Source organism: Thamnophis sirtalis, unplaced genomic scaffold (assembly GCF_051295495.1).
Source record: "Thamnophis sirtalis isolate CommonGarterSnake01/CBP01778 unplaced genomic scaffold, rThaSir2_p1.2 scaffold_3, whole genome shotgun sequence".
Lineage (NCBI taxonomy): Eukaryota > Metazoa > Chordata > Lepidosauria > Squamata > Natricidae > Thamnophis > Thamnophis sirtalis.
The window spans coordinates 20,427,688-20,454,564 of NW_028261383.1; the positions used below are offsets into that span (position 1 = coordinate 20,427,688).

The following is a 26,877-nucleotide window of genomic DNA, read 5'->3' on the forward strand; positions in this document are numbered from 1 at the left end:
ACCATCCCTGGATGGGTTCAAACCCCCATCCTTCTAGTTAACAGCCACATGCACTAATATCTTGTACCACAGAGATTTGGCACAGAGCTTGGTGTCAACCTCCGTCAGTCGGAAGATTCATATCTGTGCTACGGCTATTCCTTGGTTTTTGTAGTGTAGCTCCTTTTCTCTCACCAAAAACAAAATCTGGGATGAAAACCTGCCCACCCAAGAAGGGCAAAAGTTAAAAAGCATGCTGGCACATGTGTAAATACAATCAAGATATCAGAAAGAGGCAAGAAAGTAAATATTTAATACAAAAATATTAAAATGGAAGAAGAGCAAGTGAAAGAAACAATGATAAGATGGGCTAGAAATTTTGGTTATCCAATTGAACTAGATAAATGGCAGAAACTGTGGGATAGAAACCATAAATTAACAATGTCAATGGCATATAAGGAAAATCTAAACACAATGCTTTATAGGTGGCATCTTCCACCAGCAAGATTACCAAATATATTTGGAATACTTTTTAAAATGGGATTTGTTTTACAAATAGCTAACTGACAGAAACAGAGGTTAGAAACTAAAAAGATTAAAAAGATAATTAAAAAAATTTATTGAAATTTTTTCAAGATGGATAAACTAATTGTATTACTACTTTGTGATTAATATTGATGTTTATTATTGTTGTTGTTGTTGTATCTTCACTTAAAACTGTGCCCAGACAACTTGCTGTTCAGATAGATATGGAACCTACAGTATCTATATAGGTTATGTCACCTAGTTTGGCTAACGAAATGCCTGAAAAACATCTAAACTCAGAGACCACAAAGGACCCCTCATCTCAACCCTGTTCTACAAATACTATCATATGTATTCTGTATTTCATGTAGTCCTATAAAATCTGTTTATGACTCATCTAGGTTCTTCTTGAATGCTTGGCTAGTCAGACAGCCACACTTTCTACTATTCATTTTCTACTGTGGGAAAATGGGAGTGGGTATTAGCAATAGCAATAGCAGTTAGACTTATATACCGCTTCATAGGCCTCTCTAAGCGGTTTACAGAGTCAGCATATTGCCCCCAACAACAATCCGGGTCCTCATTTTACCCACCTCGGAAGGATGGAAGGCTGAGTCAACCCTGAGCCGATGAGATTTGAACAGCTGAACTGCGGAACTAGCAGTCAGCTGAAGTAGCCTGCAGTACAGCACTCTAACCACTGCACCACCTCGGCTCCTCGGCTATTATATGGAGTTGGTTGATATGAAGCCATAATAACATTCTTCTTAGAAACTCAAAGTTGTCCTTTGTCTTTGCACGTGGCCGGAACTGGATGGGTGGAAGCTGCCAGCCTGGCAGTAAAAGATTGGACCAAGTGATGGATTTGTGAGTATAGGGGCAAGATCTTGAACTTTCAATTGGGTGGGGAAAACTGGAGGCATTCAGATTCACGTTTTCCCAGATGTGCCAGCATGGCTCTCTTAATAAATTTGAGTTTTGAGGAATGCTTTGCCTCGAACTCTGATTTACTTTTGGATTGTATTTGGAACCCTGACATCTAAATTCAGTTATTTTCATCAGCTGTACTGATATGGCTTCTCCTGTTCGTGGATCTTTCTATGGAGAGTAAGAGTATATCTTCTTGGGAAGCTCTTTCCACACTCCATGCATTGATATGGCTTCTCTCCTGTATGGATCCTTTTATGGGAAGCCAGACTACCATTCTGCTTAAAGCTTTTTCCACATTCCATACATTTATATGGCTTCTCTCCTGTGTGGATCCTTTTATGGGAAGTAAGATCCCAATTCTTCCTAAAGCCCTTTCCACATTCCATACATTCATATGGCTTCTCTCCTGTGTGGATCCTTTTATGGGAGGTGAGAGCACAATTCCACCTAAAACTCTTTCCACATTCAAGGCATTGATATGGTTTCTCTCCTGTGTGGATCCTCATGTGGGAATTAAGATGACTGTTACTAGTAAAAGTCTTTCCACACTCCATGCATTGATACGGTTTTTCTCCTGGGTGGATTAAGTTCTGAGAATTAAGATAACTGCTACAGTTAAAGGCCTTTCCACACTCCATGCATTTATAAGGTCTTTCTCCTGTGTGATTCCTTTGATGAATTGTAAGAGAGTCATAACAACAGACGGTCTTTCCACATGCCATGCAGGTATATTGTTTGCCTTCTGAATGTGTTTTTTTATGAAAAACGAGATCCTCCGATTTATTAAAGTTTTTTTGACAATGCATGGACTTATATGGCATTTCTCCTGTGTCAATGATTGCATGTCTAAGAAGCTGATTAGCCAAAGGAAAGCTTTTTTTGATTTCACTCTGTGATCGGTTTGTTAAATCAATCTTTGTTTGCATCTCATCTGCAAAATTCCTGTTTTTCTCTGTCGGATGGACCGGTTGACACTGTTCCTTACAATTCTTATTCACTTGCACATTATAGCCTTGAAAGACAAAAATGTAAAATGTAGCAAACTGGGAAAATGATCAAACCTTTTCTTCTGAAATTTAGCAAAAGAATAATCAATGTATTTTGGTTGTTTTCTTGCAAATATGAAGATTCCAATCTACAATGTTTCCAAAGACAGGTTTTGAAGTGGGCTCCCACCAATTCTCATGCATCAGAATTGAGTGACAGCCCAACAAAACTAAGACAAAATGCCTGATCTAATCTTTGAGTGCCAGTGTGTGTGAACCGCTGGACGACCTGGGACAATTCCATGTGGCCACAAACTCCCAAAGGGCTTTGGACACTGCATGGCAATAGCAATAGCAGTTAGACTTATATACCGCTTCATAGGGTTTTCCGCCCTCTCTAAGCGGTTTACAGAGTCAGCATATTGCCCCCACAGTCTGGGTCCTCATTTTACCCACCTCGGAAGGATGGAAGGCTGAGTCAACCTTGAGCCGGTGAGATTTGAACCGCCGAACTGCAGCCAGCTGAAATGGCTGCAGTACTGCACTCTAACCACTGCGCCACCTCGGCTCTATACAGAAACATACCCACCAACTTCAGTGAAAGATCTCCATCTGTCTGCAGAGCAGAATCTTTGAAAGTCAATAAAACTTCTGGCTGATAATAGCTTTCCCATCCTCAACTTAGAATGATGCCAAACTCAGAACACAAATGGGCACATCTCAGTCAGTTTGGTCCAATGGTTAAAGCACCAGGCTAGAAACTGGGAGACTGTAAGTACAGTCTCCAACTTATAGTAGTTCATTTAGTGACCATACAAAGTTACAATGGGACTGGAAAAAGTGACTTAAGACCATTTTTCACACTTATGACCATTGCAGCATCCCCCATGGACATGTGATTTACTTTCAGATGCTTGACAACTGGCACATATTTATGACTGTTACAGTGTCCAGGGGTCGTTTGATCCCCTTTTGCGACCACCTGAAAAACAAAGTCAATGGAGAGGCCAGATTCACTTAACAACCATGATACTAACTTAACTGCATTGATTCACTTAACAATGGTGGCAGGAAAAGTCATAAAATAGGGCAAAACTCACTTAACAAATTTATTGTTTAGAAAGATTAAATTTGGGCTCAATTATGGTCAAAACTTGAGGACTACCTGTCTAGTTCTATGTTAAGCATGAATGCTGGCTGGATGACTTTGGGCAAGGCTCTCTCAGCCCAACCCATATCAGAGTGTTGTTATTGGGGAGAAATAGGAAGAGGAAGGAGTACTGGTTGTGTCCACTGCCTTAACTTACTTGCAAAAAAAGGCAGGGTATAAATAAAAAGTGACCTTTTTATCAAAAAATTTCTAAGCCCTCCACCCACCCATGTCTTCTCTAGGTCCCTGAGCAAAGACAGAGGTTCTTACCCAGGTAAGCCAGATTCCTGGAATTCTCCAGCATGACTTCCCCATGGAGAGCTTTTTGGTCAGGATCCAGGTGAGACCACTCCTCCTCTGAGAAATACACAGCCACTTCCTCAAAAGACACAACATCCTGAACAAGGAAACAAGTTTCCCAAGTAACAAATAATCCCAAGAATAATGTGACAGTTTTCTTTCCCCAATTGAAGCAGAGAAACCCTATGAACAAAATGGGAATCCTCTGCAGAATTCAGAATGGGATCACACCACTTTGGCTGATGGCACAATTGAAGCACATTTCATCACACTGGGAGGATTGTGATGTCTTTCAGTGAAACCAGTTAAAATAGTTTCCTTGGTTGATTGACAGTTGGGTATTAAACCCACTACTTATCACTGCCTCCAATTTATCCTAGAGTGAGCAGTAGGAAACACAGGGGAAATCCATATGATATTTTTGCCAAAAGGCTGCTTTATCCACTGAGGGATCAACCCTTTCCCCTACTCCACACCTTCAGGGAAGTGTTTGAAGAGCTTGTATTGTTAGTGAGAATGACCATGGGGGACAGGAGGAAGATCTCAGGTCAAAACAACATCTGATCAATGAAATCTGAGCCTGAAGAAGGAGGGTGGAGAAAGCTCATCAGATAAGACACGTAAGTTATGCCAAGTGTGAATTTTCAATGATCTGATCTAAAATTTGTCTTGCTTGGAAAAAACTATATTACTCATTGAAAAATATACAGAGTAAAATGAAACCATGCCGAGTTTCGTAGACCTTTCCAATATTTCTCCTCTTACCTGAGGCAGAAATTCAGCCATTCTTTCAGAAAGAGAAGGTGGTTCTAAAAATACTAAGGACAGCTTTCTATTACCTGTGAAACAGAAAATGGTAGAAGCAGACTGTTAAAAAAAGAGCAAGAGATTCCACTCAAGACGAACAAAACAATCATATGGCTGGATGTCCAAACTTCATATCCCATGGAAAGACCTTCTGTTACCTGGAGAGGTGTCCTGACTTTGATCTTCCTGGAAGCTCTCACTGAATAGCAGCTTCTGAGTGGATTTTGATGAATCTTTCCACTCCTGGGGATACTCGGTGATAGCTTGCAAGGACTTGCGGACAAGATGTGGCACGAGAAAGAAAGGAAGAGTAGAGAGATAGAAATGAATTATCAATATTGAACATTCAGCCTAGCAGACACCAATGTCCATCAGTTAAGCTCAAAGCAAGAATAGAAAAATTGGTCCAAATTCAGAACAAGAGATCTTAGCAGCTCAAAATCCCAGAAAAGTCTGTCAGAAAAACATTGACAAATTCAGAAAGATTCTCTTTAGAACTGCCAAGATTTCATTCTCATACCTCCAACTCTTCTTGCATCTTCTCAGACTCCTGGGTCAGCAAGAAGCCTTCAGCCAGGGCCACCGCCTGGGAACTGGTCTCCGCTCCACACTCCCGCACCCATTGCTCCATGTCTGGGGGAAGGACAGCCAGAAACTGCTCAAGGAGCACCAGGTCCAACAACTGAGCCTTGGTGTGTTTTTCTGGCTGCAGCCACTGATGGCAAAGGTGATGAAGGTGACTGCAAATATCTCGGGGACTCTTCCCCTCCTGGAACTGCACTTTGTTAAAGTCACAACATTGGATCTCTGAAATGTTGGCTTCCTCTTCTTGGCTCTTCTGCCCAGGACTTGCCCCATTCTTCCCACAGCTCCAAGGCTGACCAGCTGGATGGCATTTTCCAGTTCCTCCATCTTCTGGGCGTTGTCCCTCAATCTTCTCTCTGGCCTCTAATCCAGCACCAAAATGGACCCATGCATCTCCCCAGGTCTTCCTAATCACGAGAGGTCTGGCCAAAGCTCCCAACGCCATTCAGCCCAATTCCTTCACAAGACACTTTGGTCTCCAGAGGAATCAGGAAAGATCTCCAGCCTGCAGAACTGGAATGGAAAACACAAGGCTGTTCAACAGGGGGGCAAATCTGAATACTGAGCATCCTGCTCCACAAATAAATAAAGCAACAAAAGAAATTCTTATGAACCCAAACGATTTCTGCAAAGGTTTTCTTCAGGGGGTGGGGAGTCATTAGATATATATGTTTGGGGAAAGTTTGCTAGCACTCTTCTGCCTCAACGTCTATCAAGGAATCAAACTATTGAATAAAAAATATGTTTTGGATTGCTATTTCCTAATTATTTATTATTTACAGAGCCGAGGTGGCGCAGTGGTTAAATGCAGCACTGCAGGCTACTGCTAGATCAGCAGTTCAGCGGTTCAAATCTCACCGGCTCAGGGTTGACTCAGCCTTCCATCCTTCCGAGGTGGGTAAAATGAGGACCCAGATTGTTGGGGGCAATATGCTGACTCTCTGTAAACCGCTTAGAGAGGGCTGAAAGCCCTATGAAGCGGTATATAAGTCTACTGCTATTGCTATTATTTATGTCAAAACATTTCTGTTGCTGCCTACAATCCTTTGCACAATCCAACTTATGTCTCCAGTCACACACACAAAAATTCACATGAGTGCCTATCTAAATCGATTTAGCAAGGAGCTCAACCAACATTTGAATTTCTAGTAAGACTCTGGGCAACAGAACCCCATGAACCTCCTGGCCCAAACCCCTGGGTGAACTCCAGAAGCCAGAACTAACAAGCCACCGTCCAATGCATGGCCCTTCTTGTAACAGATTCTTTGTTTGCCTCCTGGCAGAGACACCAAAGAAAAGGAAAGGTGGAAAAGGAGGAATCCGACTTCCAGTCCTTACACACCTTGCACTCTACTCTTCACGCACAGAACTGCAGCCTTGCATACAAAGGCAACTTTGGAAGGTAGCTTCTCTGGGCCCAGGAAAGGGGAGACGAAGAAAAAACCCTTCTGGAAAAGGGCCGAGAAATCTGCAGGAAATTCTCCAGGAATCAAGACATTCTGCGCCTTTTGGGAAGGCAACCTCTCGCTCTCCCCGCATGCAGAGGGTTGCCGGAGGAAACGGAGGGTCGATGGGTCCCCTCTTTATGGCGACCCTGATTTCCTTCCTGGAGAAAACCCGGCGGGTGCGGAGCTGCCCTGCGTGTCCCTTTCTTCCTCGGGGTGGCAGGGGAACATGGGACCTCGAACTCTCCACCCCCTCCCCTTTCCGCCACTTGAACTTGATGAAGCTTTGCATGCTCCAGGCTCCCCTCCAGCGTCAGAGGAAAGAGCCCCACTCACTCCGAGTCACGCCTGCATCTCCACCCGTGAGAGAATTCCTTCCTGCCTCTCGGACTCCGGGCTCAGCCGAAGGTTCACAGCGAAGGGAAGAAGCAACGGACGCCGCAGAAAAAGCAGACGCGATCCCAGCCTTTCCCGGAAACTTTTGAGTTCGTTAAAGCTGAGCGCATGCTCAGTTCCCTCCGGAAGGGGATTGCCCATCCTTTCCAAGCGCTGACTAGGGAGACCCCTGGTGGACTCTGTGCGCTACGCCAGGGGATCCTGCAATGGAGCAGAAGACCAGAGCAGGTTCCACGGGGGCCAAGGATGATGGGCATGGGAGTGGAAGGAAAGCGTCTCTCCACAAGTCTTGCCTTTCCAAATAGGTGGCCGATTCTATACAATTTTACAACTTCCTCTTAATATCTGGGAACTAAACACAAAGGAAATCTTTTTGAAGCTCCTTTTCTTGTAGGTCAGTCTGAGAAATTGGCAAAATCCTTAGTTGATGCAACTCAGGAGATTCCCCTCCTCCCACCTCCTCCTCCTGTGCTGAAGGTGATTCAGGCAGGCTATGCGTGGGAAACCCTCCCTCTTCCCTCATGTTCACAATTCTGGGAGTTGAAACTCAGAATACTCCTAGGGTACAACAAGGTCAGCAGTCATCATAAAGCGTTGCCTGACAAAGCAAGTATCAAGCCAGCTATGCACAGATAGACCTTGATTGACAATAATAAAGTGACTATTCAAAATCACAATGAAAAAAATGATTCATGACCATTTTTCACACTTACGGACACTGCACCATCTCCATGGTCCTGTGACCAAAATTCAGACGCCTGGCAACTGAGTCAGCTGATCCGGAGAGAATGGGGATTTTGCAGTAACCTTCTCATGCCATGCCCACTAAGCCACACCCACCAGCCATGCCACTTCCACCAAGCCACGCCCACAGAACTGGTAAATAATTTTGAATCCACCACTGGTCATGTCATAACCTTTTGTGATCTTCTAATAAATAAAATCAACGGAGAAGCCAGATTCTCTGAAAAAACATTTTACTAATTTAACAACTACAGTGATTTCACTTAACAGCTGAGGCAATAAAAATTGTGAAATGGGCCAAAATTCAGTTAACAACTTTCTCATCTATCAACAGAAATTTTGTGCTCAATTTTGGTCAAAAACACGATCAAAACTGGCTGAACAATGGGCCCTAAATGGCTGAAAAATAGATCCAAAATGTCTTGAAAAACGGGCCCAAAGCAGGCCAAAAATGGACCAAAAATGGACCCAAACCGAGCTGAAATCTGAGTCCAAAATTGCTGAAAATGAGCTGAAGAACGGGCTGGGAAATAGGCCAATAATGGCTGAGAGAATGGCTCGAAAATGGTGAAAGTATTAGAGCATACACAGAGTATAACTTAATTCCGCTTTTGTTAATGGCTGCAGAGAGGAGCTCCATTGTAATCTAATGTGCGAACTGCAAAGATAAGGCCTCTAGGCAAATTGCCATGCTTAGCCTAGCTAAAGTAACTTCTTGTGAAATGCAAAATGTACATTCTGCCTGTGTGCTTACAACTTAAAATGTGTGTTCTCAGCAACCTAGTGTGAGACAGCATTCCCTAACAGCATTTCTGGCTATGTGCCAGAAAAAGTATTCTTTTCCTCCATTTTAAGGTCCATTGTTTTCAAAGCGCTGAGAAAATCAGGTTTGCATGATATGAAATAATCTTTCTAACACTATGATGATCTGTGCACAAACTGTGTGAACTATAAGAAGTTTGAGAAAAGGTTTTTTCACGCGCGCCTGCTTTTTCTCTCTCCACCTCCTCTGCTTAAGGTGGGAGATTAAAGGTCACCCAGTTTTGCTTTCTGCAGAAATAAAAGCTGATTATCAGTAGGCTCGTCTTCAGAGCTTCATTGAATTCATTAGATTCTAAGCTGAACTCAAAAACCTTATCAGGGCAAAACTGTCAGTTTGTTGCAGAAAAATCAAATCCAGAAAACACACACAGATAACTAATTCAGCTGAATTCAGTCACTTCTTTATATGCATAACAGATGAATAAATGTACAATACCAATAGTAGATTCTTTCAACATGGTAAAAGTTACAAGCAGAACACAAGCAGGAAAGAACAGTTAGTTTCATTTCAAAGTTCAGAGCAGAGAGAGATCAGTCTTGTTTCAGTTTCAATTTTCAGCACAGACTCAGATCTGTTTAAGCTCCCATTGGCTGACTTAGTTGATATGTCTATTCATTGACTGACCTTGTTACCATGTCTCTCCCAATCATGAATATTCTAACAAAAACGAAGCTCAGAGACAACAAAGGACCTCTCATCTCAACCCTGAGATACAAATATTCTCCCATATGTATTCTCTATGTCATGTAGCCCTTTAAAATCTGTTTATGACTCATCTAGCTTCTTCTTGAATGCTTGGCTAATCAGTCATTTCCTCTAAAAGAACTTTCCTTGATAGTTACTGCCTTTGGACAAAGCTAATAAATTTAAAGGTATAGATATTTCCACAGCACTAGGAACTTGCAAAAGTTTCTGAGACTCACCTTGAGGGATAAGGGGGAAAAGATGCTACTCAAGGAAATATCAAATAAAAGGTGGAGGAGTATGCAGCTGCATAACTGGCAAGGAAGGAATCTTAAAAACAATCTATGAGGCCGTTATTTATTATTTATTTATTAATTCAATGCATATGCCGTCCATCTCACAGTTAGAAGCAACTTTAAGGAACAGCGAGTTTGTACTTTCAGACTTGAAAAAAATTATTAATAGAGTTTTACAACAGAGTAGGAATAGTAATAGTACAATAACCTTACAAAAGAGTTAAGACTGTCTGGCCCTGATTCCTCTCTGGCTACCTCAGAAATCTGACAGCATATTGCTAAGCCCTCTCTTGAGTAAATGATTTCAAGCTGGAGTGAGATTCCCAAACCCAAAATAGTAGTAATTACTCAGTGAATTGAAGCACATCCCAATGTGGCAGATCTCTATCATCAATTCCAGAAGCGATTGCCCTAACTTTATTTCATGCTCTGCAGTTTTCAAAAGTCCCTTTCCTCAGTTGATGCTCAACACCTACTGATGCCAGAACACTTTGAATTCCCCTTTTCCTTTGGGATACATTGACCACCTGTTAAATAATGACACCGACTGTACTTCTTTCATTTAATCTAAAACTACAAATACTTGTACCCCAAAAAAATCAATTTTAGCTTTTGTCTGAGACTTTCTGATTCCACAGGAAAACAGAATTTGGCACCTTCACTAGAGAAAAACTTTTGCATGTGTGTTTCTAAAGCTAGCAACAGTTGGGGCTCCTTTCAGAGATCTTCCTCTGAACATTTTTCCACAGAACATGTGGGAAGGAACCAGTGACACCGATAGTTTAGATTGAAAAATACTTTCTCAGTCCTATTGGTTATCATTAGTCACCATCTCACACAGTAAATCTGAATTCAGTTATTTTCATCAGCTGTATTGATATGGCTTCTCCTGTTTGTGAATCTTTCTATGGCAAGTAAGAGTGTATCTTCTTCGAAAGCTTTTTCAACACTCCACGTACTCATAGGTTTTTTCCCCTTGTATGGATCATTTGATGATCCGTAAGATCACAATTCCTCCTAAATCCCTTTCCACACGCTATACATTTATATGGCTTCTCTCCTGTGTGGATCCTTTTATGGGAGGCGAGAACACCATTCCACCTAAAACTCTTTCCACATTCCATACATTTATATGGTTTCTCTCCTGTGTGGATCCTTTTATGAGAGGTGAGATCAAATTTCCACCTAAATTTTTTTCCACATTCAAGACATTGATATGGTTTCTCTTCAGTGTGAATTCTCTTGTGGGAATTAAGATTACTGCTACAATGAAAGGCCTTTCCACACTCCATGCATGTATAAGGCTTCTCTCCTGTGTGGATCCTCTTGTGGGATTTCAGATGACTGCTGCAAAGAAAGGTCTTTCCACACTCCATGCATTGATAAGGCTTCTCTCCTGTGTGGATCCTTTTGTGGGCATTAAGACGACAGCTCCAATTAAATGCATTTCCACACTCAATGCATTTATAAGGTCGTTCTCCTGTGTGATTCCTTTGATGGACTGCAAGAGAGTCATAACAACAGAAGGTCTTTCCGCATTCCATGCAGGTATATTGTTTGTCTTCTGAATGTGTTTTTTTGTGGGAAATGAGATCCTCTGATTTATTAAAGCTCTTTCTGTAATCCATGCATTGACCGGTACATGGTATTTCTACCGTATCAATGATTGTATGGTTAAGAAGACAATTGGCCAAAGGAAAGCTTTTTTTAATTTCACTCTGTGATTGGTTTGTTAAATCAATCTTTGTTTGCATCTCATCTGCAAAATTCGTGTTTTTCTCTGTCGGATGGACCGGTTCACATTGTTCCTTACAATTCTTATTCACTTGCACATTATAGCCTTGAAAGAGAAAAATGTAAAATGTAGCAAACTGGGAAAATGATCAAACCTTTTCTTCTGAAATTTAGCAAAGGAATCATCAATATATTTTGGCTGTTTTCTTGCAAATATGAAGATGCCAAATACAATGTTTCCAAAGACAGGTTTTGAAGTGGGCTCCCACCAATTCTCATGTATCAGAATCCAAATGAAACTAAGACAAAATGCCCGATCTAATATTTGAGTGCCAGTATGTGTGAACCCCTGGACGACCTGGGACAATTCCATGGGGCCACAAACTCCCAAAGGGCTTTGGACACTGTATAATGCTGGGGCAGAAACATACCCACCAAACCCCGCCAACTTCAATGAAAAATCTCCATCTGTCTGCAGAGCAGAATCTTTGAAAGCCAATAAAACTTCTGGAGGCAATAGCTTCCCACCCTCAAGTTCAAATGATGCCAAACTCAGAACAAAAGTGGGCACATTTCAGTCAGTTTGGTCCAATGGTTAAGGCACCAGGTTAGAAACTAGGAGAGTGTGAGTTCTAGTTCCATCTCAAACATGAATGCTGGCTGGGTGACTTTGGGCCGGTCTCTCTCAGCCCAACCCATATCACAGCATTGTTGTTGGGGGAAAACAGGAAGAGGAAGGAATATTGTTTGTGTCCAAAGCCTTAACTTATTTGCAAAAACCAATCAAGGCAGGATATTTAAAAAAACTTTTTTTATCAAAAATGTCTAAGCCCTCCACCCAGCCAGACCTTCTCTAGGTCTCTGAGCAAAGACAGAGGATCTTACCCAGGTAAGCCAGATTCCTGGAATTCTCCAGCATGACTTCTCCATGGAGAGCTTTTTGGGAAGGATCCAGCTGAGACCACTCCTCCTCTGAGAAATACACGGCCACGTCCTCAAAAGACACAACATCCTGAACAAGGAAACAAGTTTCCCAAGTAACAAATAATCCCAAGGATAATGTGACAGTTTTCTTTCCCCAATTGAAACAGAGAAACCCTATGAACAAAATGGGAATCCTCTGCAGAATTCAGACTGGCTGATGGCACAACTGAAGCACATTTCAACACATTGGGAGGATTGTGATGCCTTTCGGTGAAACCAATTAAAATAGTTTCCTTGGTTGATTGACAGTTGGGTATTAAACCCACTACTTATCACTGCCTCCAATTGGTCCTATAGTGGGCAGAAGTAAATACAGGGAAAATCCATCTGATATTTTTGCCAATAGACTGCTTTATCCACTGAGGGATCAACCCTTTCCCCTACTCCACACCTCCATGAACGTGTTGGAAGAGCTTGTATTGTTAGTGAGAATAACCATGGGGGACAGGAGGAAGATCTCAGGTCAAAACAACATCTGATCAATGAAATCTGAGCCTGAAGAAGGAGGGTGGAGAAAGCTTATCAGATAAGACAAGTAGGTTATGCCAAGTGTGAATTTTCAATGATCTGATCTAAAAATTTGTCTTGCTTGGAAAAAACTATATTACTCATTGAAAAATATACAAGAGTAAAATGAAACCATGCCGAGTTTCGTAGACCTTTCCAATATTTCTCCTCTTACCTGAGGCAGAAGTTCAGCCATTCTTTCAGCTCTATCACAAAGAGAAGGTGATTCTAAAAATACTAAGGACAGCTTTTGATTACCTGTGAGACAGAAAATGATAGAAGCAGACTGTTAAAAGAGAGATTAATTCCACTCAAGACGAACAAAACAATCATATGGATGGATGTCCAAACTTCATATCCCATGGACAGACCTTCTGTTACCTGGTTTGATGTCCTGACTTTGACCTTCCTGGAAACTCTCCCTAAAAAACAGCTCCTGGGAGGATTTCGATGAATCTTTCCACCCCTGTGGATACTCGGTGATAGCTTGCAAGGACTTGCAGACAAGATGTGGCACAAGAAAGAAAGGAAGAGTAGAGGAATAGAAATGAATAATCAATATTGAACACTCAGCCTAGCAGGCACCAATGTCCAAGCTGAAAAGCCACAATAGAATAATTGGCCAAAATTCATTGTCTGGAGGAAGACTAGAACAAGAGATCTTAGCAGCTCAAAATCCCAGAAAATTCTGCCAGAGAAACATTGACAAATTCATAAAGATTCTCTTTATGAGATTCCAAGATTACATTCTCATACCTGCAAATCTCTTTGCATCTTCTCAGACTCCTGGGTCAGCAAGAAGCCTTCAGCCAGGGCCACCGCCTGGGAACTGGTCTCCGCTCCACACTCCCGCACCCATTGCTCCATCTCTGGGGGAAGGACGGCCAGGAACTGCTCCAGGAGCACCAGGTCCAGCATCTGAGCCTTGGTGTGTCTTTCTGGCTGCAGCCATTGATGGCAAAGAAGGTGAAGCTGACTGCAAATATCTCGGGGACTCTTCCCCTTCTGGAACTCCACTTTGTTGAAGTCACAACATAGGACCTCTGAACTGCTGGCTTCCTCTTCTTGGCTCTTCTGCCCAGGACTTCCCCCATTCTTCCCACAGCTCCGAGGCTGACCAGCTGGATGGCTTTTTCCAGTTCCTCCATCTTCTGGGTGTTGTCCCTCAATCTTCTCTCTGGCCTCTAATCCAGCACCAAAATGGACCCATGCATCTCCCCAGGTCTTCCTAATCACGAGAGGTCTGGCGAAAGCCCCTAACGCCATTCAGCCCAATTCCTTCACAAGATACTTTGGTCTCCAGAGAAATCAGGAAAGCTCTCCGGCCTGCAGAACTGAAATGGAAAACACAAGGATGATCAACAGGGAGGACAAATCTGAATACTGAGTATCCTCCTCCACAAATAAACAAAAAATAAACAACAGAAATGAACCCACCAACTTCTGCAATGATTTTTTTTTGGGGGGGGGAATATTATTAGATATACTTATTTATGTTTGGGGAAAATCTGCTAACACTATTCTGCCTCAACTTCTATCAAGGAATAAAAATATTGGATAAATGTATTTAAAATATGTTTCGGGTTGCTTTTTCCTAATTATTTATATCAAATCATTTCTGCCTACAACCCTTTGCACAATCCAAATTATGTCTCTAGTCAAAGAAAAAAAAACATACCAGAAGCCAGAATTAACAAACCACCATCCAATGCATGGCCCTTCTTATAACAGGTTTTATTTTATCTATTTAGTTTCTCTTTATTTGCCTCCCAGCAGAGACACCAAAGAGAAAGTGGGGAAATGAGGAAACCGAGTTCCAGTCCTTACACGCCTTGCACTCAACTCTTCACACACGGAACTGCAGCCTTGCATATAAAGGCAACCGGAGGGACTTTGGCCGGTGGCTTCTCTGGGCCCAGAAAAGGGGAGACGAAGGAAAAACCCTTCTGGAAAAGGGCCGAGAAATCTGCAGGAAATTCTCCCGGAATCAAGACATTCTGCGCCTTTTGGGAAGGCAACCTCTCCCTCTCCCCGCATGCAGAGGGTTGCCGGAGGAAACGGAGGGTCGATGGGTCCCCTCTTTCTGGCGACCCTGATTTCCTTCCGGGAGAAAATCCGGCAGGTGCGGAGCTGCTCTGCGTGTCCCTTTCTTCCACGGGATGGCAGGGGAACATGGGACCTCGAACTCGCCACCCCCCTCCCCTTTCCGCCACTTGGAACTTGACGAAGCTTTGCATGCTCCAGGCTCCACTCCAGCGTCAGAGGAAAGAGCCCCACTCACTCCGAGTCACGCCTGCATCTCCACCCGTGAGAGAATTCCTTCCAGCCTCTCGGCCTCCGGGCTCAGCCGAAGGTTCACAGCGGAGGGAAGAAGCATCGGACGCCGCAGAAAAAGCAGACACGATCCCAGCCTTTCCCGGAAACTTTTGAGAGCCAGGCGCATGCTCAGTTCCCTCTGGAAGGAGGCTGTCCATCCCTTCCAAGCGCTGACGAGGGAGACCCCTGGTGGACTCTGTGCGCTACGCCAGGGGATCCTGCAAAGGCGCAGAAGACCAGAGCAGGTTCCACGGGGGCCAAGGATGATGGGCATGGGAGTGGAAGGAAAGCGTCTCTCCACAAGTCTTGCCTTTCCAAATAGGTGGCTGATTCTATACACTTTTACAACTTCCTCTTCTTAATATCTGGGAACTAAACATAGAGGAAATCTTTGTTGAAGTTCGTTTTCTTGAAGATCAGTCTGAGAAATTGGCAAAACCCTTAGTTGATGCACCTCAGGGGATCCCCTCCTCCCACCTCCTCCTCCTGTGCTGAAGGTGATTCAGGCAGGCTATGCGTGGGAAACCCTCCCTCTTCCATCATGTTTACAATGGTTTAGGACCTGGCTACCTGAGAGACCGCCTCCTGCCACTTACCTCCCAACGACCAATTAGATCGCACAGGTTGGGCCTCCTCCGGGTGCTGTTGACCGGACAATGCCGGCTGGCGGCTCCCCGGGGGAGGGCCTTCTCTGTAGCTGCGCTGGCCCTGTGGAACGATCTACCGTGGAAATCCGGACCCTTACTACTCTCCCGGCCTTCCGTAAAGCCACCAAGACCTGGCTGTTCCGGCAGCCCTGGGGCTGTTGATCAATATCCAGCCCCACTTAGACAGAATGGATGGTGTGTAATTTTAATAATTATATCTTTTATCTTAAATTTTTAAATGCTTTTTTTATCTTGCCTGTAAGCCGCCCAGAGTCCCAAGGGAGTGGGCGGCATACAAATTTTATTAAATTGAAATTGAAATTGAACTTCTGGGAGTTAAAACTCAGAATACTCCTAGGGTACAACAAGGTCAGCAGTCATCGGAAAGGGTTGCCTGACAAAGCAAATATCAAGCCAGCCATGCACAGATAGACCTTGATTTGACAATAATTCAGTGACCTCTCAAAATCGCAATGAAAAAAAATGATTTATGACCATTTTTCACACTTATCGACATTGCACCATCTCCATGGTCCTGTGATCAAAATTCAGACGCTTGGCAACTGAGTCAGCTGATCTGGAGGGAATGGGGATTTTGCAGTAACCTTCCTCTGCCATGCCCATGAAGCCACGGCCACCAAGCCATACCACGCCCACAGAACCCGTAGTAAACAAAATTGAATCCCACCACCGATCACATCCCAATGTAGCAGATCTCTACCGCCAACTCCCGCAGCGATTGCCCTAACTTTATTTCAGGCTCTGCAGTTTTCAAAAGTCCCTTTCCCCAGTTGATGCTTGACAACTACTGATGCCACAACACTTTGAATTCCCCTTTTCCGTTGGGATACATTGACCACCTATTAAATTATGACACCGACTGTACTTCTTTAATTTAATCTAAGGCTACAGGTATATATACCCCCCCCCCAAAAAAAAATCAATCTGGGACTTTGTCATTCCACAGGAAAAGAGAATTTGGCACCTTTACTGGAGAAAAACCTTTGCATATGTATTTATAGGATTTCCTAAACTTGAGGCTCCTTTTCAGAGTTCTTCATCTGAACCTTCTTCCATAGAATATAAGGTTCCACCACAAATCTGTGAAGCCCTTATCCGCGAAGACTAATTCGCGCCGTTCTAAGCGCTAAGGAAAAATGCGACCCTACCGCGATGACATAATCGCGGAGGGCAAATTCGCGCATTTCCAAGCACTCAGTACCCTAAACCTAACCCTAACGCTAACCCTAACCCCTAAACCTAATCCTAACGCTTACCTTAACTGAAGTCGGCTTTCTGCCGCGGCGCCATTTTAAAGGGCCCTTCTGTTGTCGCGCTGTTGTCACGGCGGTGATGACGCGCGGTGATGACGTCGCGGCTTTAGCGCCGCGATTTTATCACCGCGATTTTGACGAGCGCGGTTTTGTCATGCCACGAGAATATAAATGTGTTCAGGTTTATAGAATAGAATAGAACAGAATAGAATAGAACAAAACAAATAGAATAGAATAGAACAGAACAGAATTCTTTATTGGCTAAGTGGGATTGGACACACAAGGAAGTTGTTTTGGTACATATGCCCTCATGGTACATAAAAGAAAAGATACATTTTTCAAGAATCATAAGGTACAACATTTAATGATAGTCATAGGGTACAAATCAGCAATCAAATCATATTAGGAATCAATATAAATCATAAGGATAAAAACAGCAAAGTTACAGTCATACAGTGGGAGGAGAGGGTGATAGGAAAAATGAGAGGATGAATAGTAGTGCAGACTTAGTAAATAGTTTGACAGTGTTGAGGGAATTATGTTTAGCAGAGTGATGACATGTGGAAAAAACTGATGTTGTCTCTAGTTGTTCTGGTGTACAGTGCACTGCAGCGTCGCTTTGAGGGTAGCAGTGGAAACAGTTTGTTTCCATGATGTGAGGGGTCAGCAGGTATTTTCACAGCCCTCTTTTTGACTCGTGCATTGTACAGGTCTTCAATGGAAGGCAAGTTGGAAGTAATTGTTTTTTCTGCAGTTCTAATTCGTGACCTGTCAAAACCGCGCCCGATTAAACCGCGTCGCTGACGTCATCAACAGGGCGACAACAGCCAGCGCGGAGAAAGGGCGCTTTAAATAGCGCTTTGAAAGCAAGCCGATTCAACTTAAGGTAAGGGTTAGGTTTAGGGTTAGGTTTAGGGTTAGGTTAAGGATTAGGGTTAGGGTTAGGTTAAGGGTTAGGATTAGGTTTAGGTTAAGGGTTAGGTTTAGGGTTAGGGTTAGGAATAGGTTTAGGGGGGTTAGGTTTAGGTGTTAATTTTAGGTTTAGGGTTTACAGCGTGCTTCTGTCTCCGCGCTGTTGTCGTCCTGTTGATGATGTCAGCGACGCGGTTTAGTCGGGCACGGTTTAGTCGAGCGCGGTTTTGTGGGTGAACCGTTCTAATTATCCTCTAAAGTCTGTGTCTGTCTTGTTGGGTTGCAGAACCAATGACACGACTGGTTTTAAACTAAATAATAATTTCTGTCTTATTGATTATCTCTAGTCACCGTCTCGACCTAGTATATCTGAATTCAGTTATTTTCATCACCTGTATTGATATGGCTTCTCCCAGTCGTGAATCTTTCAATGGCAAGCAAGAGTGAATCTTCTTGGAAAGCTTTTTCCACACTCCATTCACTCATAGGGTTTTTTTCCCTTGTATGGATCATTTCATGGGACGTAAGACGATAATTGTCCCTAAAGCCCTTTCCACACTCCATACATTGATAGGGCTTCTCTCCTGTGTGGATCATCTTGTGGGAATTAAGATGACTGCTACGAGTAAAAGTCCTTCCACACTCCATACATTGGTGTGGCTTCTCTCCTGTATGAATCAACTTATGGGTTTTAAGACTACTGTTACAAGTAAACGTTTTTCCACACTCCAAGCATTCATATGGTTTATCCCCTGTATGGCTCCTTTTATGGTAAGCCAGATCATAATTCTTCTTAAAACATTTCCCACATTCCATACATTTATATGGCTTCTCTCCTGTGTGGATCCTTTTATGGGAAGTAAGATCACAACTCTTCCTAAAACCCTTTCCACATACCATACATTTATATGGCTTCTCTCCTGTGTGGATCCTTTTATGGGAGGTGAGAGCACAATTCCACCTAAAACTCTTTCCACATTCAAGACATTGATATGGCTTCTCTTCTGTGTGGATCCTCTTGTGGGAACTAAGACCGTTACTACGAGTAAAGCTCTTTCCACACTCCATGCATTGATATGGTTTCTCTCCTGTGTGGATCCTCTTGTGGGAATTAAAACTAGTGCTACAATTAAAGCTCTTTCCACACTCTATGCATGTATAAGGCTTTTCTCCTGTGTGGATCCTCTTGTGGGAATTAAGACGGCCGATACGAATAAAGCTCTTTCCACACTCCATGCATTGATATGGTTTCTCTCCTGTGTGGATCCTCTTGTGAGTATTAAGATAAGTGTTACTCGTAAAGCTCTTTCCACACTCCATACATTTATAAGGCTTTTCTCCTGTGTGGATCATCTTGTGGGTATTAAGATGACTGATACGAATGAAGTTCTTTCCACACTCCAGGCATTGAAATGGTTTCTCTCCTTCGTGGATCCTCTTGTGGGAATCAACACTAGTGCTACAAATAAAGGCCTTTCCACACTCCATGCATTTATAGGGTCTTTCTCCTGTGTGATTCCTTTGATGGATTGTAAGAGAGTCATAACAGCAAAAGATATTTCCGCATTCCATGGAATTATATTGTTTGTCTTCTGAATGTATCTCTTTATGGGAAATGAGATGCTCAGATTTATTAAAGCTCTTTTTACAATCCATACGTTTATATGGTATTTCTCCCGTATCGATGATTGTATGGTTAAGCAGACAATTGGCCAAAGGAAAGCTTTTTTTAATTTCACTTTGTGATGGGTTTGTTTCATCAATCTTTGTTTGCATCTGATCGGCAAAATTCCTGTTTTTCTCTTTTGGATGAACCGGTTCACATTGTTCCTTACAATTCTTGTCCACTTGCACATTATAGCCTTGAAAGAGAAAAATGTAAAATGTAGCAAACTAGGAAAACGAACAAATCTGAAATTTAGCAAAAGAATCATCAATATATTTTGGCACTTGTGTTGCAAACATGAAGATTCCAAACTACAGTGCTTCCAAAGACAGATTTTGAAGTGGGCTCCCACCAATTCTCAGGTATCAGAATTGGGTGACATCCCAACAAAATAAGACAAATGCCTGATCTAATCTCTGAGTGTGTTGGAGCCGTTTAGAGACTTGGGATAATTCTTTTCACCACAAGCTCCCAAAAGGGTTTGGACACTGTATAATGCTAGGACAGCAACATACCCACCAGCTGCCTAACTTCAGTGAAATATCTCCATCTGTCTTCAGAGAAGAATCTTTGAAAGTTAATAAATCTTCTGGCTGGTAATAGCTTCCCATCCTCAACTTAGAATGATGCCAAACTCAGAACACAAGTGGGCACACCTCAGTCAGTTTGGTCCAATGGTTAAAGCAATAGCAATAGTTAGACTTATATACCGCTTCATAGGGCTTTCAGCCCTCTCTAAGCGGTTTACAGAGTCAGCATATTGCCCCCAACGACAATCCGGGTCCTCATTTTACCCACCTCGGAAGGATGGAAGGCTGAGTCAACCTTGAGCCTAGTGGGATTTGAACAGCCGAACTGCTGAACTGCAGTCAGCTGAAGTAGCCTGCAGTGCTGCATTTAACCACTGCGCCACCAGGCTAGAAACTGGGAGACTGTGAGCTCTAGTTCCATCTTAAGTATGAATGCTGGCTGGGTGATTTTGGGCCGGTCTCTCTCTCAGCCCAACCCATATCAGAGTGTTATCATTGGGGGACCATAGGAAGAGGAAGGAGCACTGGATGTGTCCACTGCCTTAACTTACTTGCAAAAAATAATAAAGGCAGGATATAAATAAAAAGTGATCTTTTTTATTAGAAATGTCTCAGCCCTCCACCCACCCATCCCTTCTCTAGGTTCCTGAGCACAGAAAGAGGTTCTTACCCAGGTAAGCCAGATTCCTGGAATTCTCCAGCATGACTTCCCCATGGAGAGCTTTTTGGTCAGGATCCAGCTGAGACCATTCTTCCTCTGAGAAATACACGGCCACTTCCTCAAAAGACACATCCTGAACAAGGAAACAAGTTTCCCAAGAATAATGTGACAGTTTTCTTTCACCAAGCAGAGAAATCCTATGAACAAAATGGGAATCCTCTGCAGAATTCAGAATGGGATCACACGGCTTTTGGCTGATGGCACAATTGAAGCACATTTCATCACACTGGGAGAATTGTGATGCCTTTCAGTGAAACCAATTAAAATAGTTTCCCTGGCAGACTGATAGTTGGGTATTAAACCCACTACTTATCACTGGCTCCAATTCTTCCTAGAGTGGGCAGAAGGAAACACAGAGAAAATCCATCTGATATTTTTGCCAATAGACTGCTTCATCAACTGAGGGATCAACCCTTTCCCCTACTCCACACCTCCATGGAAGTGTTGGAAGAGCTTGTAATGGTAGTGAGAATGACCCTGGAAGACAGGAGGAAGACCTCAGGTCAAGACAACATCTGATCAATGAAATCTGAGCCTGAAGAAGGAGGGTGGAGAAAGCTTATCCGAAGGGACAGGTAGGTTAAGCTGGGTGTAAATTTTCAAAGATCTTGTCTAAAATGTGTCTTCCTTGGAAACAAAAATTCCATGATAATTATACAGAATAAAATGAAATGAAACCATTCCACGTGTTGTGTAACTTTCCAATATTTCTCCTCTTACCTGAGGCAGAAGTTCAGCCACTCTTTCAGCTCTATCACAAGGAGAAGGTGGTTCTAAAAATACTAAGGACAGATTTCTATTACCTGTGAGACAGAAAATGGTAGAAGCAGACTGTTAAAAAGAGAGCGAGAGATTCCACTCAAGACAAACAAAACAATCATATGGATGGATGTCCAAACTTCATATCCCATGGAAAGACCTTCTGTTACCTGGAGAGGTGTCCTGACTTTGATCTTCCTGGAAGCTCTCACTGAATAGCAGCTCCTGGGAAGATTTAGATGAATCTTTCCACTCCTGGGGATACTCGGTGATAGCTTGCAAGGACTTGTGGAGAAGATGTGGCACGAGAAAAAAAGGAAGGGTAGAGAGATAGAAATTATCAATATTGAGCACTCAGCCTAGCAGACACCAAAGTCCATCGGTTAAGCTGGAAAGCCACAACAGAAAAATGGACCCAAATTCATTGTCTGGAGGAAGACTAGAACAAGAGATCTTAGCAGCTCAAAATCCCAGAAAATTCTGCCAGAGAAACATTGACAAATTCAGAAAGAATCTCTTTAGAACTGCCAAGATTACATTCTCATACCTGCAACTCTTCTTGCATCATCTCAGACTCCTGGGTCAGCAAGAAGCCTTCGGCCAGGGACACCGCCTGGGAACTGGTTTCTGCTCCACACTCCCGCACCCATTGCTCCATCTCTGAGGGAAGGACAGCCAGAAACTGCTCCAGGAGCACCAGGTCCAACATCTGAGCCTTTGTGTGCCTTTCCGGCTGCAGCCACTGACGGCAAAGGTGATGAAGCTGAGTGCAAACATCTCGGGGACTCTTCCCCTTCTGGAACTCCACTTTGTTGAAGTCACAGAATTGGACCTCTGAACTGCTGGCTTCCTCTTCTTGGCTCTTCTGCCCAGGACTTCCCCCATTCTTCCCATAGCTCCAAGGCTGAGCAGCTGGACGTCCTTCTCCAACTCCTCCATCTGTTGGGCTTTGTCCCTCCATCTTCTCTCTGGTCTCTAATCCAACTCCAAAATCTCCCCAGGTCTTCTTAATGACGAGAGGTCTGGCCAACCCTCCTAACACCATTCAGCCTCTTCCCTCACAAGATTCTTTGGTCTCCAGAGGAATCAGGAAAAAATTACAGCTACAGAACTGAAATGGAAACCACAAGGATGTTCAACCTGGTGGGAAATTTGAATACTGAGCATCCTCCTCCATACATAAATAAACAAACAAAGGAACAAGCAAACAATATTCTTATGAACCCACCAAGTTCTGCAATTGGGTTTTTTTGTGCAGGGGTGGGGGGATATTATTATATAGACTTGTTTGTTTGGGGAAAGTCTGCTAGGACTCTTCTGCCTCAACTTCCATCAAGGAATCAAAATATTGGATAAGTACATTTAAAATATAATTTGGGTTTCTATTTCCTAATTATTCATATCAAATCATTTCTTTTGCTGCCTACAACCCTTTGCACAATCCAAAGTATGTCTCTAATAAAAGAGAGAGAGAGAAATCCAAGGCATGGCCCTTCTTGTAACAGGTTCTTTGTTTGCCTGCCGGCAGAGACACCAAAGAGAAGGTGCGGGAAAAGCAGGAAATGAGGAAAGCGAGTTCCAGTCCTTACACGCCTTGCACTCAACTCTTTACACACGGAACTGCAGCCTTGCATACAAAGGCAACCGGAGGGACTTTGGCAGGTGGCTTCTCTGGGGCCAGGAAAAGGGAGGCGAGGTAAAAACCCTCCTGGAAAAGGGCCGAGAAATCTGCAGGAAATTCTCCAGGAATCAAGCCATTTTGCGCCTTTTGGGAAGGCAACCTCTCCCTCTCTCTGCATGCAGAGGGTTGCCGGAGGAAACGGAGGGTCGATGGGCCACCTCTTTCTGGCGACCCTGATCTCTTCCGGGAGAAAACCCGGCAGGTGCGGAGCCGCCCTCCGGGTCCCTTTCTTCCACCTGATGGCAGGGGAACATGGGACCTCGAACTCTCCACCCCACCCACCCCCACCCTACGCTTTCCGCCACGTGGAACTTGATGAAGCTTTGCATGCTCCAGGCTCCCCTCCAGCGTCAGAGGAAAGACCCCCACTCACTCCGAGTCACGCCTGTATCTCCACCCGTGAGAGAATTCCTTCCAGCCTCTCGGCCTCCGGGCTCAGCCGAAGGTTCACAGCGGAGGGAAGAAGAATCGGACGCCGCAGGAAAAGCAGACACGATCCCAGCCTTTCCCGGGAAGTTTTGAGTTCCCGAAAGAGCAAGGCGCATGCTCAGTTCGCTCCCTCTAGAAGGGGGCTGCCCATACCTTTCAAGCGTTGACGAGAGAGACCCCTGGTGGACTCTGAGCGCTACGTCAGGGAATCCTGCAAAGGTGCAGAAGACCAGAGCAGGTTCCCGGGGCAGGGGGAGGGGGGGCAGGGATGATGGGCATGGGAGTGGAAGGAAAGCATCTCTCCAGAAGTCGTGCCTTTCCAAATAAGTGGCTGATTCTATACAGTTTTACAACTTCCTCTTAATATCTGGGAACTAAACATAAAGGAAATCTTTTTGAAGTTCGTTTTCTTGAAGGTCAGTGTGAGAAATTGGCAAAATCCTTAGTTGATGCACCTCAGGAGATCCCCTCCTCCCACCTCCTCCTCCTGTGCTGAAGGTGATTCAGGCAGGCTATGCGTGGGAAACCCTCCCTCTTCCCTCATGCTCACAGTTCTGGGAGTTGAAACTCAGAATACTCCTAAGGTCCAACAAGGTCAGCAGTCATCGGAAAGGTTTGCCTGACAAAGCAAATATCAAGCCAGTCATGCACAGATAGACCTCGACTGGCAATAATTCAGTGACCATTCAAAATCACAATGCCACTGAAAATAAATGATTCGTGACAACTTACTGGAACCAATTAAGGTACCATTGCTGTCTGTTGTGGTTTCTGCGATGCCCCCCCAAAAGCCAGAATCATTTACAACAGGAGTGTCAAACTCAATGCCTGCAGGGTACTTAAATACAGCCAGAGGTGCCGGCCGGGAAATTTGTCTGAAAATAGGCCAAAAGCAATCAAAAAATAGGCTGGAAAACAGGCCCAAAACTGGTGGGGAAAAATGCTGCAAATCTCCTGTATAACAGGGAAAACAATGGAGCTCACAATGGCTGAAAATACTGGCTGAAAACAGTGGCTGAAAAACCTGCCCAAAACAGGCCAAAAAACGGCCCGAAAACGGCAAAACCACCAAGCTCAGAGACCACAAAGGACCCCTTATCCCAACCCTAAACTTCAAATATTCTCCCATATGTATTCTGTATTTCATGTAGTCCTATAAAATGTGTCTATGACTCATCTAGGTTCTTCTTGAATGCTTGGCTAGTTAATCATTTTCCTCTAAAAGAACGTTCCTTTACAGTTACTGCCTTTGGACAAAGCTAATAGATTTAAAGGTATAGATATTTCCTCAGCACAAGGAGCTTGTAAAGGTTTGTGGAAATCCCCTTGAGTGACAAGGAAAACAGATGCTACTTAATGCTATGTTAAATAAAAGGGGGAGGAGTATGCAGTTGCATAACTGGCAAGGAAGGAATCTTAAAAACAGTGTGCATTGATGCATCAGACCTTTATTTATTATTTATTGGTTCAATGCACATGCCTTCCATCTCTCTGTTAGAAGCACCTTTAAGCAATGGCAGATTTCTACTTTCAGACTTGCCCAATTCTATTAATGCAGCCTTACAACAGAGTATGAATATAGTAGTATAATAGCCTTACAAAAGAGTTAGCCTGTCTGGCCACGATTCCTGTCTGGCTACCTCAGAGATCTGAAAGCCCACTTTTGAGTAAATGATTGCAAGCTGGAGTGAGATTCCCAAACCCATAGTAGTAGTAATTCCTTAGTGAATTGCATCTCATCCCAATGTAGCAGATCTCTATGGTCAATTCCTGCAGCGATTGTTCTAACTTTATTTCAGGCTCTGCAGTTTTCAAAAGTCCCTTTCCTCAGTTAATGCTCGACAGCTTCTGATGCCAGAACACTTTGAATTCCCCTTTTCCTTTGGGATATATTGACCACCTGTTAAATAATCACACTGACTATACTTCTTTAATTTAATCTAAGGCAGAGGTGGATTCCTACCAGTTCGCACAGAGTTCGGTAGAACCGGTTCGTCAAATCTACCGAACTGGTTAGAAGAGGTTTCACCAGTGGACTCAGAAAGCAGGCCACACCTACAGAAGAGGTTCCAAAAAATTTTGAAACCCACCACTGACACACACACACACTCACACTCACACAGAGGGAGAAAGAAAAAGGGACAGAGAGATAAAAGGAAGAAGAGAGAGAGAGAGAAAGAGAGAGAGAGAGAGAGAGAGAACACATGGCCAGCAAGCCACTCCCACAAGGTCACATGGCCGGCAAGCTACTCCCACAAAGGAGGCCACACCCACAGAGTAGGTTCGAAAAAAATTTGAAACCCACCACTGATCTAAGGCTACAGGTATATAGTATGGACCCCCCCAAAAAAATCAATTTTAGATTTTGTCTGAAACCTTGTCATTCCACAGGAAAAAAGAATTTGGCACCTTCACTAGAGAAAAACTATTGCATGTGTGTTTATAGGACTTCCCACAGTTGTGGCTCCTTTTTAGAGCTCTTCATCTCAACCTTCTTCCATTGAATATAAATGTGTTCAGGTTTATAGAATAGAATAGAATAGAATAGAATAGAATAGAATAGAATAGAATTCTTTATTGGCCAAGTGGGATTGGACACACAAGGAATTTGTTTTGGTGTATATGCTCTCAGTATACATAAAAGATACATTTGTCAAGAATCACAAGGTACAACATGTAATGATAGTCATAGGGTGCAAATAAGAATCAAATCATATTAGGAATCAATCAATGTAAATCATAAGGATACAAGCAACAAAGTTACAGTCCTGCAGTCATAAGTGGGAGGAGATGGGTGAGAGGAACGATGAGAGGATTAATAGTAGTGCAAACTTAGTAAATAGTCTGACAGTATTGAGGGAATTATTTGTTAGCAGAGTGATGTCGTTCGGGGAAAAACTGTCCTTGTCTCTAGTGGTTCTGGTGTACAGTGCACTATAGTGTCAGTTTGAGGGTAGAAGTTGAAACAGTTTATGTCCATGTTGTGAGGGTCAGTAGATATTTCACAGCCCTCTTTTTGATACGTGGAGTATACAGGTCCTCAATGGAAGGCAGGTTGATAGTAATT

At 43.4% G+C, this 26,877-nt stretch overlaps 3 protein-coding genes across 3 annotated transcripts in view; all 3 read right to left on the reverse strand.

Annotated features, from left to right (window-relative positions):
- Positions 1–274: 274 nt before the first annotated feature.
- On the reverse strand, positions 275–15,297 carry LOC148047431 (uncharacterized). The gene is made up of 11 exons (XM_087708055.1): positions 15,157–15,297; positions 13,632–14,209; positions 13,257–13,371; positions 13,051–13,133; positions 12,270–12,396; positions 10,613–11,490; positions 5,198–5,707; positions 4,836–4,950; positions 4,636–4,709; positions 3,841–3,967; positions 275–2,446 (listed from the first exon to the last, which is right to left on the reverse strand). The coding sequence occupies exons 2-11, from the start codon at positions 14,139–14,141 to the stop codon at positions 1,563–1,565; spliced, it is 3,423 nt and encodes a 1,140-aa protein (XP_087564181.1). The 5' UTR covers positions 14,142–14,209; positions 15,157–15,297; the 3' UTR covers positions 275–1,562.
- Positions 15,298–18,282: 2,985 nt separating this feature from the next.
- Positions 18,283–26,877, reverse strand: part of LOC148047432 (uncharacterized) — a 52,166-nt gene continuing 43,571 nt past the window's right edge. Inside the window, exon 10 of the mRNA XM_087711394.1 lies at positions 18,283–19,711. Coding sequence (XP_087567520.1) covers positions 18,400–19,711 — 1,312 coding nt within the window. The 3' untranslated portion in view covers positions 18,283–18,399. The remainder of the gene's footprint in view (positions 19,712–26,877) is intronic.
- Positions 20,859–23,954, reverse strand: LOC148047433 (zinc finger protein 202-like). Its single transcript, XM_087711136.1, has 5 exons — positions 23,755–23,954; positions 22,248–22,811; positions 21,871–21,985; positions 21,662–21,744; positions 20,859–21,014 (listed from the first exon to the last, which is right to left on the reverse strand). The coding sequence occupies exons 2-5, from the start codon at positions 22,743–22,745 to the stop codon at positions 20,859–20,861; spliced, it is 852 nt and encodes a 283-aa protein (XP_087567262.1). The 5' UTR covers positions 22,746–22,811; positions 23,755–23,954.